At 36.0% G+C, this 18,265-nt stretch overlaps 1 protein-coding gene across 3 annotated transcripts in view; it reads right to left on the bottom strand.

The window, feature by feature from the left end:
* Positions 1-990: 990 nt before the first annotated feature.
* RASA2 (RAS p21 protein activator 2) overlaps positions 991-18,265 on the bottom strand; it is a 130,745-nt gene continuing 113,470 nt past the window's right edge. For all 3 annotated transcript variants that reach the window (XM_044670828.1, XM_044670827.1, XM_044670829.1), the window contains exons 20-23: positions 9,535-9,758; positions 6,229-6,332; positions 4,614-4,803; positions 991-1,021 (exon numbers count right to left, since the gene is read on the bottom strand). In XM_044670828.1, the coding sequence (XP_044526763.1) occupies positions 991-1,021; positions 4,614-4,803; positions 6,229-6,332; positions 9,535-9,758 (549 nt within the window). The remainder of the gene's footprint in view (positions 1,022-4,613; positions 4,804-6,228; positions 6,333-9,534; positions 9,759-18,265) is intronic.

The raw sequence follows: 18,265 nt of genomic DNA, 5'->3' as shown, positions 1-18,265 counted from the left end.
GATCATTCAACTGATCATTAGATTATTAGATACTACAAGGTATCTAATGTACAATCTGGGACAGGCCAGATTTGTAAAGTGCTCTGAGTGATTATTTTGGAGTTAAATTCTTTAACGAGATGAATTGGGCCTATTTATAACGACCCTTCATTTTTCAGGAAGTAAGTGAAGTCAAGTGATCTTTCTAACTGCCATCTTTCTCTGTATCCTTTCATTTTCAGAAAAGATATCTGTCTTCAGAAGTGATAATACCCTGAATTTTCTACTAAAGAAAAAGGAGTACCTGATATTTTTCTTTTTTAAACACATAGTGGTCTCATCTTATTTCACCTGCTATTACTCATTCCAAATGTAAACAAGATGCACAAATTCCCTGATTTCTCCTACTTGAATCATATTTAAAATTTAAAAGCAAGCATTGGTTTACCTACCAACCTGGCAGTTTCCAGAGTATCTGCTTCAGTCACCTCTGTGACCTGTTATGATCAATGGATTGTCAAAGAAAATCCTTCTTTTTCAAAGGAGCTCTGGCCATACTAAATGGAGAGCTCTGAATAGGTTGGTATCATATGTTGGAATTTTCTATTGCAATAAACGGTTGGCAGCATACAGCAGGCACTGGTGGTGAACACAGGTCCTTACTACAGACAGATGATGAGAAGCTGTCTGCAATGGGAGACTTTAGCCTTCATTAGAATTTATTTCCTTAGAAAAACTCTTTCCAATTAAAAGTAGTTGCAGAAACATGGCTGCAAAGACATTTGATATGAAAAGAACCTTGAATTTGAAAATTTTCTGGCAATACCACACCTCAATGTGGCTTCCCAAACAGTTCCATCTAATACATATTAAATACAATGTGAACACAGATAACATTGAAGCCAATGTCCATTCTTAATACTCTGGACAAGTATACATTATGAATGAAAAACTCCAATAAAAATAATAATTCCAGTTTCTTCTGAATCTGTTGGTCATATTCTAACGTGATTAGGACACTTTTCCAACAATTGGATTTTCCCTGAAAAAAGATAAAAAGTAACTGTAAATTCTTCAACAATAACAAAAAATAACATTAACCAATTTTGTACCTTATATTTTTGGTAAAATGCAACTCTAACATGTTATCTTTTTGAAAGAAAAATGTGGATATATATTGATGAATTATTAAATATAATTACTGTTTTTTCATGAAATATAAATGTTTTATTCATTTTTACTTTCTTCATCATTTTCATTACCATTGAACCATGGGATTTAGAGATCATAGAGTTCCAAACCTTAAAGAAGAGGAGGGTAAATGACAAAGAAATGTTAGGCAGAGGGCCTGGGACTTGAGCTCAAGCATGATGATTCTAAAGTCAGATTTTTTTTCTTACTTCAAAATGTCTTTTTGTTCTTAACCATTTTCTACAATGCCCTGTTCACTACCATCCACTATTTAACATGTGATAATAAACTACATGCATGTTTTACAATCCAAATTTGGGAAAACATGGGGTGTATGTCCGTACTAATATGGTAACTGTTATTTAATGATTATTATCATTATCACCACTAAATAACATGATCTGTTGTGATCTTGCTAATTAATTAGCTAACAATGAATTTGCATGAAGTATTACAGAGTTATAACAAATTAAACCACAGCTGTTAGAGAACTCACTATACTGGAGTGAATCAAGAATATTGTGCTTACAATGTAAATTTTCTAATCATTATCAACTTCTGGTCCATTATGAAAAAGAAAAAAAAGTATTGTGGTCTAACTATTAATGTGCCTCATTAATTCTGGCTGTTAAAACATTATCAGTAAGTGTAAAAGTGAAATTTGGAAAATGCCATCTAAAAGTGTATATATTTCTATGGACATGGGAAATGTAGCTTAACTACATTTCCCGTGATCCAACATGGTCCAACTGGTTTCCGTTTCCGGGTCTTTGGGCTTGGGAAGGCCTACGTCTTGACCCAGGGAAGAGCTTAAATCTCCTGGGTTAGGAGGGAGTGGTTGCTCTTTGCCAGTAGGCTCTCTTGGTGAGCAGACTCGAGACAGTAATGGAGGCGGCAGTTTTGAATGCTTACAAGCGCGTGGTCTAACGGTTTTATCTATCAGCATGGCTTTAATTAAATTACTAATTTATATTATTATACCAGCCTTTATCAATTTTCATATTAATATAAGTCAAGTGTTTGCATGCCACTTTTCAAAGAGCTTTACAAATAGCTCCTTAAATTCAAACAGTGAGAAGGAAGTCAATCTATTAATTTCAAAGCAATACTTAGTGCCTAGAAACTTAAAACATCTAGCAATGGCCAGTTAATTTTCAACTCTGCACACTGCAGATTATCTGGTGAGGCTGCGGGCTTTCTTGTCTGAGTCAGAAGGCAACATATAGAAAGCTCAGCAGAATGGCAATACTCAGAAAATAGAAATAATTTTTGTGCTACCTTTTTTAAGTTGTCCTCTCCTTTACCCTCCATTAGCCTGGAAAATCAGGAGATCACTACAGTATCAAGGGGGAAATTCCAAGAAAATTCATCCAAGAAAAGTACTAACATGATGACACAAACCCATACCCAGTCTCTTGCTTATTATTTGTAGATCTATTTTATCCAGCCAAGCAGAAAACTGATTTTCTAAGATTTCAATCTTGCTAATATCAGTCATCTTGATGGAGTGTGTGGGGAGGTTTTTTTTTTTTTTTTTCTGAGATTTTGATATATGGCTTAAATTTAACTCATTAAATAATTATCTGGAGTATTTCCTACATTTAAGGTCCTGTGTTCACTACAGAATTCATATCAAAGCTATGCTTCTCTGGTTTTAACTCCAGCTCCAACCGGCCCCTTAGTCTGACTTCAGATGCCTGCCCTTGGGGTGCAGGCCTTGTGGTTGTTCCCATGCATGCACAACCTCCAGGAGCCTGGACTCTTTTGGCCTGCCTGTCCTGGGAGCTTTCTATTCCACTGAAGACATTTGTATTCCCTCATCTGGGTAGGCATCCTCTCCCTTCAATGGAATATGAGCTCTCTGAGGCAAGGGCTGTTTTGTTTCTGTCTTTTAATTTTGATTTTGGAAGACAAGATAGCCCGTTAGAGAGCGGGCCAGCGTCAGCCACAGCGGGACCTGGGCCGATCCCCTCACTTCCTGGGTCTAAGATGCAGAACAGTGGCCAGAGGCCCTCGACAAAGGGGCTGTCCTCACTTGGAGCTCTCTAGACTGATGCTGTGCACACAGGCACCTGTACGTAGTGGTCCATGATCCATCATCAGTGTACCAGAGTGGAAAGGATGCTGGAGGTGGGATTGGAGACCTATAGTGATGTGTGCAGACATACGCATCAATCCATAAAGTGTCTGTAGATGTTATGGTAGGTTAAGGTCCTGTTATATTAGTCAATTCAGTGGAGCATTGATATTCAATCGAAGTGTGAAGATCTGAGGTTGATCTAAACCACTGCCTGAAAGCTCCACTGAAAGATGGAATTCTGTGAAAGGTTGAATAGTAACAGTTCCTAAGGAATCAGTTGGGTTTGAAGAAACCAGGAAGTTGTTTAACTTTCTGGGACCTCAGTGGTGTTTATAATTCAAGCACAAGCTTGATCTTGACGTATTTGGATCAGCTAGGCTTGCTCCCAAGATCTGACTGCATTGACAAAGAGATGAAGAATTTGTTCTCAATAAGGTAGCTATCAGCTTGTGAGTAAAAGCTGTCAGAGACTTGTAGATTTAAACTGGGTTTATTGGATAGATTGAAGGGAAAGGAAACTGGGAGGAGGGAGAGAGGGAAGTAGGTGAACCCTATTAAGGTTATAACCTAAATAAGTACAATGAATTTATGAAAATACTTAAAAGTAGAAAAGTTGGCCTAGGTGCTGAGTCCAGGGGACTTTGAGAGTCTCTCCTGGCTCAGAAGCTATTATAGATTTTGGATATTTTGATAGTGAAATAATCTTGTTTGATAAGTAAGGCTCAGACGTCTTATCAATATTAAGGTGACTGATATAGCTAGCAAGTAGTCTGAACCCTGCCTGCCTGCCTATACCAATTTACCCTCCTCCCGGGGCCTGGACAGTAGACAACCTCCTGCCTCCATAACCCAGAGAAGTGGATCCTGAAGGGTTTTGCTCCTCAATTTATACTCCTTTCCCAACTGCCAGATTGGCACATGCCCATGCCTGCCTTGCCAGGTTTTGTGTTCTAAAGGGGCAAACTGCTCATCTGCACTTACAAAATGGCTTACCATTTTCTATACATTACAAGAAACAGCACTGCCCACAGAACCTCTCTGTGGAGTCTGTTGTCCCCACAGCTTTGGCCACATTGTTCTCGCTGTTGATGCTCTGGGGGCTCTGTTCCAATCTTCCCTCCTTTGTGAGGCCCTCCCATGCCAGTGTGGTGTGCCCCCCACCCCCCGGGCTGTGACGTGGCAGACAGTGGCCTGGGGAAGCTGCATGTGGCTCCCTTGTCCATGGACGCTCAGATGGGAGATCTCAGAGAGCATCAAGGGGAGCACTTTATCCATCATATCATGGAACTCGGGCATTAGGATATCCATGACACACACATATACCTATGCACACAAACACACAATAGTGGCAAAGAATACTCACTCACTACCGTATTTGGCACTTGTGGATCTCTTCTTTCTATACTTTTCATGAGGTTCATTTAGTTTCTCAAGGATGACTTTAATTTGCTGGAGTGTTTTAAAAGTCATTACAGAGTCTTCAATTGTAAGATAGGAATAGTCGTCTGGCTCTGTCCGTGGTCCTTGGTAAACTGCTATACTCCCACAAGCCTCTACAAAGAGGAAGAAATATCTGATTTTAGTAAATTATCCTAATTGGGGGGTGGGAGGAAGTGCAAGAAAAAAATCTAAAATTCTTAAAATCATGGAATTTAATTAACCAGAATGCCAGTAAGGATTATCCAAGTTCTTAAAAAACTAATTTTTGTTTGGTGACCATTGATGAAAAAATAGCACTTTGGAATTTGCTAATTTTCCACATGAGTAATGAATGATCTGGTTCACCTCTCAAATGATTTTTGCAATATATTTTTGTCAGTACAGACACTGTCAAAACATACCTTTAGTTCCCTGTTTTCTGAGGCCCACAGTTTCATGACAATAAAAAGATTTCCTACTATTTGACCCAAACTTAAGACAAAACAAACCCAAAAACTAGATAAAATTTAACTACTGAAAAACATTTTTAAATATATTTGCCAAGAATGAATTTCCATGACAATTTTGTAGGATTCCTATATTAAAGCACTATCTTTTGAAATATTTAGAAGCCATGTCAGCAATAGCATCTATTAACTCTATATAAGCTTTAGCCATTTAAATGACAATTCCCAGTTGGTTTTCCAGTCTCATTTAAAAAACAACAACAAACTTTCAACATTTATTTGGTAGAACCTTCCAACTAGTATTTACTGGGTTTTCTTTGTCCCCTACTTTTTTTTCCCCCTTGCTAGGTATTTTTCTTTCAAGAAAAATAGATGATTTTCCTGTATAGTCCAATATAAAACACTGTAATTGCTGTATAGCAAAAACATAACTCTAAGTTGAGATTTGAATTTTTGTTTAAAGTATATAAAAATATACTGTCATTCAAGTAGTATTTGTATCAATATTTAAAGAATTGTAACCTGTTACATAATGCTTAGATGAAGGTATATGTTATGGTCATTTTTATTGTTCTCTTACATGCTTTCACTAATTTCTCCTATTCCATCCTTAATTTTATGTCTAAGAACTGTCAACTTTACAGGTGAAAAGATTAGTCTGACTGGTGCCACATATAAGAAACCCACTTCTTATTTTCTCTGTATAAGGTTTTATTACAGCATTATCTTCAAACAAACAAACCAGCAAAACCACTACCTAATCTGGTCATTCACTGACTCACAAATCTGTTTGTGTTATATCTGGACATAATACATTATTCCTTGGTTACCTGGGTAGTCTCTAACTTCACAATGATCTAATGTATACATTTTTGAAAGTATGAAAAGTAATATTTAACAACACGCTTATAGTTTTAAAGAAAAGCCTGCAGCTTATTGGATTACTCTGGTCCTCTCACATTTTTCCTTGACCCAAAAGAGTAAGTATATTTTTATGTGTTGGAAATGTGGGTGGGGAAGAACAGGGACTGATATTGATATTTTCCTTTTCTCGTTTCAGAAATGCTATCTTCAGATAAATTTTAAATTTACCTTCCATCTTTTGCAGTTTAGGCATACAAAGGGTAAAAAGAGAATAAATTCTTTCTGTTTCTCTGTCTTCATCAATATCTATTTGGATGTCTGCAGGAACACCTCTATGAATAAAAAATAGAATTAATATGCTAATACTGTAACTTTATTCTTCCAAAAGTCTGTCCTAGTTTATTATACAATTCCAATGAGATTAGTCTAAAAAGACTGATAAGAATGCAAAGGGAACATTAATTAAATCAGATATTAAAAAGAAACGCAGTGACAAGAGGTAAGCATGCCTTTTTGTTCTAAAAAACAGTGCCCAGAATTTTAAAGTGCAGAATACCTGGAAGTTGTAGAGGGAAGCTAAAGATGATATGATAGTGGGTCAAGTCAGCCTTGAAACCAAAGAAGAACCTGAGTATGGCTCTAGGCAAGTCATTTAACCCCTGAATGTTCTAGGCAATGCTAGAAGGCTTATATTTCAGAGAAGGTGCTGGTCTGTGTTGGTTGAAGAAGTTTCCTTACCCAGAAGTTCCTAATCCTAATGAAATCAGGTCATATTTGAACTCAGGAAGATGTCTTTCTGACTCCAGGCCTAGAACTCTGTCCACTGTGCCACCTCACTGGCAGCAAAAAGAGAAGGAAAGAAAGAACAAAACTTGGGTTGGATGAGACAATAAAAAGAGGGAAACAGAGGATGCATAACTGCTCAATTCCCATTGTATTTCTGTTTCCTTTTGCAAAGGAGAATGATCTTTATACTGGAAATAACAGAAAATAAAAAGACAAAGAGGAATTGATTTCCAGAGAAGTAAGGATATGGTAGGAAAGTTGCCCAAGAGCTGTATATATGAATGACTTTTTAAGGCCCTGAAAGAACTAGCAGAGAAGATCCCTGAGTCACTGCCAATATTTGGAAAATCAAAGGACATGAGAGAAGGACTATAAGCCTATGGAGGATCAATATTGCCTGGATTTACAAAGAGAAAAATACAGAATTTGCCAGAGAATTTGTAGATGGCCAGTAAGGATTATTAAAGAAATGGTTGGCAAATATGTAGAGAATGAAGCTATAATTGCAAAGAAGTCAACATGTCTTCAATGAAATCAGATGATTCCAGATAATGATGAAGAGAAAGCATTGGCTATAGAGTCAGATGTGAATTTTAATCCTGCCTCAGACATTTTCTAGCTTTCTAACCCTGGATTCCTTAACTGTAAAATGGGGAAAATAATGATCTCACAGGTGTTGTGAGGTTCAGATGAGAATTTGTATGCATTTGTATGTGTACATGTAAAATAATGACAACGATGAAAACAACAATAACATTTTAATGATACTTGCTATGTACCAGGGATCAAAGCAAGCCCTATGCAATTATTATCTCATTTGATTCTTAGAACAACCTTGGGAAGGAGGTGCTATTACTATCCCTATCCCCCATTTTATAGAGGAGAAACCTGAGTCAGATAGAAGTAAAATGACTTGTTCAGGGTCAGAGGGCTAGTAAGTGTTCAAGGACAAATCTGAACTCAGGTCTTTCTGATTGTAGGACTGGTGTTCTATCCACTGTGTTACCCTAGCTACCCTATGCATAAATACACTCATATATATATATATTATATCATGCTTTGCAAACTGTAAAACATTGTATATATGTCCATTACTATTACTATTTCCTTTTTTGACAGGATCACTAAACTAGTGGATGAGGGAACTATAACAGACAGAGATTATAAGCTTTTACTCAAACTTTTGATATTCTTGTAGAGAAGATGGGTAAAGATTACATCAATGGTCATCATTAGATGACAATACAATCAATCAAACAGGTTCAGAACTGGTTGGATGGCTGGACTCAAGAGAGTACTTTCTTTAGTGGTCAATGTGGCAGGAGCTTGACAGTCGATCATTCCAGGGATCTATGCTTGGCTCTATGCTATTTACAATGCTATCGCTGATTTGGAAAAAGGCATTCAAATTTGCTGATGATATAAAGCTAAGAGAGAAGGCTGATATAGTGGACAAAAGAGTCAAGACTCAAAAGGATTTAGGCTAGAACTATGGATTGAGTCTAATAAGATATTTAACAAGTGCATATGCAAAGTTTTATGTTTGGGTTCAAAAAATCAACTTCTTAGTAAAAAACGATGAAAGTAAAGATAGAAAGCAACTGTTTACTCCCAGAAGAGTTGGGGGTGTTGGACTACAAGCTAATAGGATCTTGGACTACATGAAGAGTAGCACTATTTCCAGGAATAGGGAGGTGATAGACACCCTGTCTTCTGCCTTTATTAGACTTCTTTTGAAGTATTGTATTTTCTGAATGCCTCAATTTAGAGTTATCTAGACTTAGGCCAACCAGGATGGGTAAAGGATTTAAGATCCTGACATACATAGAAGAAACAGGATATCATTAGGCTTGGAAAAAAAGGACTTATGGAAGATATGGTAGTTGTGTTCATATATTTAAAGAGCTTTTGGGGAGGACAGAAGAATCAGAAGCAATCAGTGAAAGGAGGAGAGGGATCCATTTATGTTTTAGGTAGGAAAATACTTCCTAATAATGAGAATCGTTTAGTCATGGAATAGACTGCCTACAGAGGTAGTGGTTATTCCTTTCCTTGGAGATCTTCAAGTAGAAGCAAGATGACTACTCCTTGAGGGTATTAAGAGTGAGGTTTGGTACAGAGGTGGCATTAAATAAAAAGGTGTCAAAAACTCAGCCTGCACCATTCACTAGTGAATGCTGCTGAATCAGATTAAAATGTAATTGGAAAATATTTAACAAAACTAACAAGATGACAGAATACAGATAATGCAAATATGTAGTTTTCTGAAGGCAATAAGTAACCCAAAGGGATCCTTAGGTGTAGTTTAGTGGCTTTATTTTGATTCGAGTTTGGTACCACTGGATTTGATGACTACAAGCCCCTTCTAACTCTCGATCTTATTTTGAGGAATAAGAGTACAAACTTTGAACTTTTTAGAATTGGAAGGGATCTCAAAGCCCACCCAGACAGTCCAAACCCTTCTTTTATAAATAATGATGGCTGAACAACAACATTGAAAAGATTTCAGAAGACTGAACATCAAAATGACCAACCATGATTCTAAAAGACTAAGAAAGCAGCGTGTCCTAGAACTCCTGATGGAGAGGGCATGGATACTTGCTTTTTAGATGTGGTTGATCACTAGAAGTTATAATGGTCCACTTAGACCTAAATGCTTCTAATTCTTATAAATTAAGGAAGAGAATATGAGGACCAGTTTCCTCTAATAGACTCAAACTTCATCTCTTAAAAGGGAAAGTGACTTACGCGGTGCAAGGAGTACAGCCTGCAGTGTGCTCACTAGTAGCTTTACAACAAAGCCAGTTCCCATTGAGGTATGCCGAGGGATGGTAAGCGCTCAGTCGCCTCTGGTTGCAGCGGCTCACTCGGCACAGCACTTCGATCCACTCACTTGCCTCAACACAGTTGTTTGCCTGGACATAAAGAGGTTTCTCTATGTGTGGTTTTTCTGTATGTATCACTTGGAACATCTGTGTAAGAATTTTAAAAAGAAATGATCAACACTAGTATTTTGAAAATCTGCATTACTCCATTTCAAAAATAAAGACTCAGACTCTGTATTATTTTTTTATCAGACTCTACTACTCTATCTCATGAGCTCAATATATACAACACCATTTGTTAATCCATCGAACATTTATTGTGTATATATTAGGTATAAAACACTGAATTAGGCACTTGAGGAAGTTACAAAACTAAGAAATAAATCTTTTACTGAAAGAAATTTATAACCTAAGAGGAAACAGGGTGTGTACACTAAAAACTACAATATTAAACAAACATCAGTATGTACCAAGTCTTTATGGAGGACATGGTATTTTGTTTGGGAATTAAAAAGGATGGATAAATTCCTTCTAGTCAAAGGAATAGAGTAGTACTCAAATACACTCCTGAAGTAAGTGGTGTTACAAAGAGAAAAATAAAATATAATTTTTAAGAATCCAGAGCAGAGGTTCTTAACATTTTTTGTGTCATGGACCACAGTCGTGTTTTAAATGCACTAAGATCACAAAGGAAACATAATATCCAAATACGGTTATTAAAATGTATATATAAGAAATCATGGACCCTAGTTTAGGAAGAATTGTCTAAAGTTTAGGGAATTCTCAATCTGGAAGGCTGGCAAGTACTGGTTTTTAAAGGAAACTTCCTTGATTATTTGGGAACATTAATTTGCAAGCCTATTAAGAAACCCAGTAAGAACAAAATTTATTGGGGGCAGCTGGGTAGCTCAGTGGATTGAGAGCCAGGCCTAGAGATGGGAGGTCCTAGGTTCAAATCTGGCCTCAGACACTTCTCAGTTGTGTGACTCTGGGCAAGTCACTTAAACCCCATTGCCCACCCTTACCATTCTTCTACCTTGGAAAAAGTACACAGTATTGACTCCAAGATGGAAGGTAAGGGTTTTTAAAAAAATGTATTTACCCATAATTTTGTAAAATATTAACATAAATCTTAGCTGTTATTTCTCATAGGGTTCTTCATGATAGAATATATTGCCTTTAGTGTTTTTAAAGATTTTTATTGACTGTTTATCAACAGATCTGAGTCAATCACCTCAAAAATAAAAAATTAAATTCTTTCCCCTACTTCTTGCTTTAAGGTCAGTCACTCTTTGCCACTACTCATCCATTTTCCATTAGACTGATACTGAGCCCTGATACAAAATTTCTTTTGGATCAAAGAACAATTACAATATGTCATTTTAGAAGAATTCAATTTCATTTTATTTTTAATTCCAAATTCCCTCTTTCCCACTTCTTCCACCCCCTGAAAAGGCAAGAAAAACAAAACCCATTATCTACCATGTATAATCAAGCAAAACAAATTCCTGAATTAATAACTGTGTCCACAAAAAGAAAGAACATATGCTTTAATCTGTACTCTGGGCCCACTGGTTTTCTATCAGGAGTTGCAAAGTATGTTTTATCACTGCAACTGTGTTTGGTCAGTTTACTGATCAGTCCCCAAGTCATACAGTTCAATATTATTATACTGTTGTTATTATAAAAACTGTTTTTTTGGTTCTGCTCACTATTAGTTAACACAAGTCTTCCCAGGTTACTTTGAAATCATCCTCTACATCATTTCTTACAGAACAATTAATATTTCTCTAACTGTTTGGATCTATATTTGTGCAAGGATTGTTTTGTCACTATGATCGTCTAGTTATTCTGTGTGTCTTGGCAAGTAGACTCCAAAGTATTTTGTATTGTCTATTTCTTCCTGTTGGATTTTGTTGATATTATCCAGAAATGCTGATGATTTGTGTGGTTTCATATCCTACAAATAAAGTTGTTAATGGTTCCAGTTATTTTCTAAGCTGATTCTTCTGGGGTTCTCTGAGTAAACCACTGGGTCATTTGCAAAAAGTGATAATTTTCTTTCCTCTTTCCTTATGCTTATTCTATTTCTTTTGTTGGGTCTTATTTCTATAATTATCATTTCTAGGAAAATACTGAAAAGTAATGATGATAATGGTCATCTTATTGGAAAGATCCCTGCTTAAACCTTTTTAGACCCTTTTAGGTACTACTTATCATAGAAATGTTCATTCCTATGCTTTCTAGTGTTTTTTTTTTTTAAAAGAGGAACAGGAGTTATAACTTATAAAAAAGTCTTTTTTGTATCTATTTTATTCTTTTTTTATTAATATGATCAATGATGTTTATAGTTTTCCTAATATAGAGGCAGCACTGCATTCCTGGTATAAATCCAGTCCCATCAAAGTGTAAGACCTTTATAATATGTTGCTACAATCTCTTTGCTAATATTTTACTAAAATTTTTTTTCATCAATAGTCCATTAGATATTTGGGCTATAGTTCTCTTTCTCTGTAGCAACACCATTTAAACAACTACTAATCTCAATCTAGGAAATTGCAGGGGTAGTTTATATTTTTTATTAGTCATAATTTTTTAAATTTAGAATTAAACACTAATTATATGTATTCCTGTGACCTTTGTATTTTTTCTCCCCTGCCAACTCATTTCGATAACCTTATTATCAATCTTATCTCTCTGCAACTCTTCCCTACCCTTAAAAATTGAAAGAAAAATGAAAATTCTAGTTATTAAATATTTATGGTCAAGCAAGAAAAAACCCAATACTCATTATATTGAAAAATATATGCTTCATTATGCATTTTGAGTTCATCATCTCAATGTCAGGTGTTGGGCAGCATGTTTTATCACTGGTCCTCAGGAATCATAGTTGCGTATTGCACAAATCAGCATTCTTAAATCTTTCTTGGTTGTTTGTTTGCTTTTTATTCTTTTTTATGTTATGGTTACTACTAGTTATCAGTACTTATAGCTCTCTATCAAATAATAATGATGATAATAGACATCCTTGTTTTTACCCCTGATTTTATTGGAAGGCCTCTAGCTTATGCCCATTATAAATATAATATATATCATACTAAGACAAGGCCCACTTATTCCTGTGCTTTTTTTAGTATTTAACTGAAATGGGGAGAGAGAGTGATTAGTTTACCAAAAGCTTTTTTTGCATTTATTTATAATCATGAATGTATTTTTATTAATATGGTCTATTTTGTTTATAGCATTCCTTAACACTGAACCAATCCAGTTATGAAAACCATCTGGTCACAGTGTATAATCTTTCAAATATGTTGATGTAGGTTCTTTGCTAATATTTTATTTTAAAAATTTGCATAACATTCATTGAGGACATTGTTCTGTTTCTCCCTGATCTACTAATCATGATCATATTTCTACTACAGAAATAATTTGGCAGGATCCTTCCTTGTCTTACTTTTGTAAACAGTTCATGTAATATTGGAAATAATTTTTGATATAATTTGTGTATAAAGCTTGGTTTTGGGATTTTTCTATGGGGGCTCATTTATGGCTTAATTTCTTTTTTCTGAGAATGGATTATTTAAATTATCTCAATTTTTTTCTCCAGAGATCTTTTTTCTCCATTTAGCTTTGCTTCCTGAATTAAAACTTGCCAGCAGGGGCAGGCTCTGCACAATTCTACAAGAAATGGCAGAGATCTGTTTGGTCCTGCTATATCTCCTTTACGTTCTCTTTTAGCAAACCAAACAATACTTTGTGTACTTATAGAAATTACTTGTCTAAGTAGCTGAGTTGTGTTAACCATAAGTTAGTTATCATAATACTATACCTGCCTTCAGGCAGTGGCTTATGTAGGCATTTTTAATGAATGCTAAATGTTACTGAAAGGATAGTAGAAAATATATTACTATATTAGAAGCGAGATCATAGTTAAGGTTAAGGAATTCAGGTTCAGAAAGATGATTTTTAGTAGAAAGGATCTGGAAGATTCCCTAAAATAGCTAGCTCCGTGGGCTGGCCTGGAAAGATGAAGATGCCAACAGGTAAATATGGTGTTACAAGATGGCAAAACCATCATGGACAAGACCATCCAAGACAAAGACTGTCAAACTTGTATGTAGACTGTGAGAAAGGGAGTAGTGTGAAAAAGACTGAAAGAGTAGTTTGGCCCTTTTCCACAACAGGTAAACTTTTCTGTGTTCTCTTAATTTGTTTACAGTATCACCTTTTATTTCTAGATCAAGTATCCATTTTGACTTTATCTTGTATGATGTGAATGCTGGTCTATGCCTAGTTTTTGCCACACTGTTTTCCAGTTTTGCCAGCAATTTTTATCAAAGAATGAGTCTTTTCCCAACAGTTTGGATCTTTGGGTTTATCAAACACTAGGTTACTCTGGTCATTAACTACCATGTGTTGATTATCTAACCTATTCCATTAATCTATTATTCTATTTCTTAGTATCAGATTATTTTGATGATTACTACTGTGTTATATTAGTTATGGTTTAGGCCTTAGTAACTAGGCTATGTACTGAGATAGAAGGTAAGGGTTTAAAAAAAAAATCACAGCTAATTAGGGAAATACAAATTAAAGCAATTCTGAGATTCATCTCACACCCAAGAGAGCAGTAAAGATGACAATGAAAAAAATAACAAACATCGGAAATGCTTTGGGAAAACAGGCAGATTGACGTATGGCTGGCATGCCTGTAAATAGGTAAAAAACCATAATGGAAAGCAATTTGGAATCATACAAAAAGTTACTAAGTTCTGTGTGTCCTTTGACCTACCTAAACCACTGGTAAGTCTACACCTAAAAGGCATCAAAGAAAAAAGGAAAAGTTGTTCATTTTTAAATACAAAAATATTGATAGCAGCTCTTTCTGTATTTACAAAAAACTAGAAACTCTCAGATACTTCCTAGCTGTGTAACTCAGGGCAAGTCACCCCCATTGCCAATCCCTTACTATTCTTTGACTTTGGAATCAATTCACAGTATTGTTAAAAACAAACAACAACAATTGGAAACTGATAAGATCCATCAATTTAGGAATCATTTAATAAGCTGTGGTATATGAATGTGACAGAGTCCTATTTGTGTTGTAAGAAAGGAAGATAGAAAGATTTATGTGAACTGAGGCAGAGTAAAGTAAGGAGAACCAGAAAAAATGCATATTTTAATATCAATATCATAAAAAATGAGTAATTTTGAGGACTTCATATAATGAAGAATAATGAAAAAAGCAGAACAAGTACAATGATTTTTATAACAACCACCATGATAAAAAACAACTTTGAAAGCTGTAAGAACTATGCTATAGAATGAGACATATTTTTATATACAGCCATTAAGAGAATTTGTTTTGCTTGACTATGCATATTTATTACCAAAAAAATTTAATGGAAAGGGAAGTAAAAGGAAAACAATTTAGCTTATTTTTTTGAAAATAGAAAGATGGGAAAGATTTGCTAAAGATGTGCAATGATGCATTACTTTCATATGTACTGGTTTATTTAACTAATTTACAAGAGACTGTTCACAAAGTTGGAGTAATCTGTAATATCTGTAATGTAAAAACAAACTATATCAATACAACTTTAATAAAAACAGAGAGGTGGTAGCAAAGCAACCTTGTTGAAGAAAACCAGGAGAAAGCAGTTCCATGGAAGCCAAGAAGGAGCAAGCATCAAGAAAGATAATCAAAAGAATCAAATATTTCAAAAGGGTCAAGGAGAATTTGGGAAAATGTGACTGGTTCTGGCAATTAGAACATGAGTGGCCTGGGAAATAAGTTTTCTACGAGAACATAAACATAAGTTAATTTTTGTCTACCAATTTGCTTTTTCTTCTTCTTCTTTTTTTTTAAATTTTAAACCCTTTACTTCTGCATATTGACTTATAGGTGGAAGAGTTGTAAGGGTAGGCAATGGGGGTCAAGTGACTTGCCCAGGGTCACATAGCTGGGAAGTGTCTGAGGCCGGATTTGAACCTAGGACCTCCCGTCTCTAGGCCTGGCTCTCAATCCACTGAGCTACCCAGCCGCCCCCTACCAATTTGCTTTTTAATAAACCCTTATTTATAAATATTTTAAATCAGTTCATTTGCAGAGTTCCAATTTGAGACTGGTGCTCACTCTCTACACACATGTACACATGCATGCATGTGCTTTGTCTGCTGATGACCACCAGTAGAAATTGTTTTTAGGTGATAATACTTGGCTGTGGTAACCCTAGAAAGGACCTTACATATCCTCCAACCGAAGTCAACATAATATTTTGATATATGATGGCATCAATATGATAGCAGGCATAGGGAAAAATAGAGAAAAATATACTGGAAAATATGATGTGGGAAGGGAAAGGGACAAAAAATACTTTCTCTGAGAAGAGTTGAAAGGCATAAGACAAGGCAATCATCACACATGATCACAAAAAAGTCAAATAGGCTATAATTTAACTGACAGGAAATGACTAGTTACTGTTGTGATCATCATTTCACAATCGGTTGTCAGTATATAGTCAGAGATCCATGTAATTAGAGCAAAAGAAAATTAACATTAAAATTTGAAAAAAAAAGAGTAATGATGAAAAGATAGATCCAAACTGAATCACTTAAATAAGATGATGACACTGAAAAGTGGGAAATGATTCAAGGGGAACATTAACTGCCATAATTTAAGAGATAAGGTTATCTAAGCTAATGGTTTGCCATAAAAAGATTAAGAAAAAGGCTGGAAATGACATTAACTGACAAATATGTCTCCTGGACAGGTAGAAAGTCAAGATAATCAAAGGTAAAATCAATAGTACTGAGTCTATATTAATGTATAAAACATCAGGAATAGGATGAAAGAAATAAATAGGCAGTCTGGCCTAACAAAAATCACAATGACATAGAAGGAGGAAAGGTAGTCTGCAAAAAGCTTGGCATTAGACCCAACTAAGCCAGATTGCCCTGAACACATTTATAGAGGAACCCAGAAAGACCAGAGAGTTCTCAGCGTTTTTCTGGTTCTCTAGTCTCTTCTGATAATAGAACAACTGCCATTTGGATGGTAATATCTGTATCTACTGTATAAGGAAGTAAAAGTTGAATTTAAGTTAATGAAATGGGGAAAATGGCCAGATTTGACAAAAAGAAAGAGGAAATGCAAGCTGGAGTCAACAGTCTTAAAGGCACCCAGTCAGTAATTACTGACATATGTGATTATTTCCTCAGCTCCACAAATCTATTCATGCATCTATTTTGGATACTATCAGTCTTTTTTTTTTTTTTTTTTACATTTTTAAACCCTTAACTTCTGTGTATTGGCTCCTAGGTGGAAGAGTGGTAAGGGTGGGCAATGGGGGTCAAGTGACTTGTCCAGAGTCACACAGCTGGGAAGTGTCTGAGGCCAGATTTGAATCTAGGACCTCCTATCTCTAGGCCTAACTCTCAATCCACTGAGCTACCCAACTGCCCCCACTATCAGTCTTCAATTGATTTAGTAGCCTCTGCTACATGACTTACTCCAGCAGGGATCAGGAACTTGAGTAGGAATGGAAGTGAGGGTAACTCAAGATTAAGCATCAGCAAAGCCTAAATGACAAGAGGACTGGAAAGGAGAGATATATTTAAATGGAGAAGATACCAATTTAAATAGTTAACCCTAGTCTCAAGTCTGAGAAGGGGAAAGCTGGCTAAGGAGAACAGGGAGGAATCAAAGAACTCTTCTGAGTGGTTGAAACAAGCCAACCAGATAGATAGGAGAAGAAGCAGGAAAGAGTAATGCAATGAAGACCTAGAGAGAAGAAAGCATTAAGGAGAAATAGGCAATCAAAAGTGTCAAAGGCTGTAGAGCTGTTAAGAAGGATGAGGATTAAGAAAAGGCCATTGATTTGGTAACTACATTAGTGGTAACTTTGAACAGAGCAGTTTCAGTTGAGTATTGGAAACCAAACTGCTGAGAGGTAACAGTGAGAAGAAAAGAAGTAGAGGCACCAAAGTGCAGACTGCTTTCCCAGAGAGATAACAGGACGATAGTTAATAGGGGATGGATGACCAAAGGGAGTAGGGTGGTGGTGGGGAATTAAGGGAAAGAGGGTTTTAAAGTAGGAGAGATCTGGCTATCTAGGTAGCAGGAAAGCAGCCAGCAGACAGAGAAAGCCTGAAGATAGTGAGACCATGGGGAAAAAACAAGGGGGCCAGTATGCTTGTAAAAAGAATGGATGTAATGGGATCATTTGTACATGTAGAAGGTTTAACCATGGCTAGGAGAATGGTTACCTTCTTATGTGACAGGATAAAGGAAGAAGTAGTAGCATATGGGTGATGTGAGATGAGGAGGGGGTAAAAATAAACTCTTGAAGAAAGGTCTCAATTCTCTAAGAAGGGAAGAGGGAGTGAGAGCCATAAGAGATGTGAGGAAGGATGAATTGCTGCTTGGCCATGGTGGGATTCAAGCTGAGAACACTACATTAATCTGAGTGGACCTATTCATCACTCTGGCCATTTTCTCCAGTTTTTTCAACAGAAAGTCTTCACTTGCTATGGGTATAGTCTAAGACTGAGGTTTAGCGGGGCAAGACTGGCTAATGGATAAGGATATAAGGGACTGGACAAGAAAAGTATCAAGTTGAACACATTCCCTAAGAAGTCAAGATGAAGAAGTG

Source organism: Gracilinanus agilis, chromosome 3 (assembly GCF_016433145.1).
Source record: "Gracilinanus agilis isolate LMUSP501 chromosome 3, AgileGrace, whole genome shotgun sequence".
NCBI lineage: Eukaryota > Metazoa > Chordata > Mammalia > Didelphimorphia > Didelphidae > Gracilinanus > Gracilinanus agilis.
Note: the sequence above shows the minus strand (reverse complement) of the source record. Positions and strands in the feature narration are given on the sequence as shown.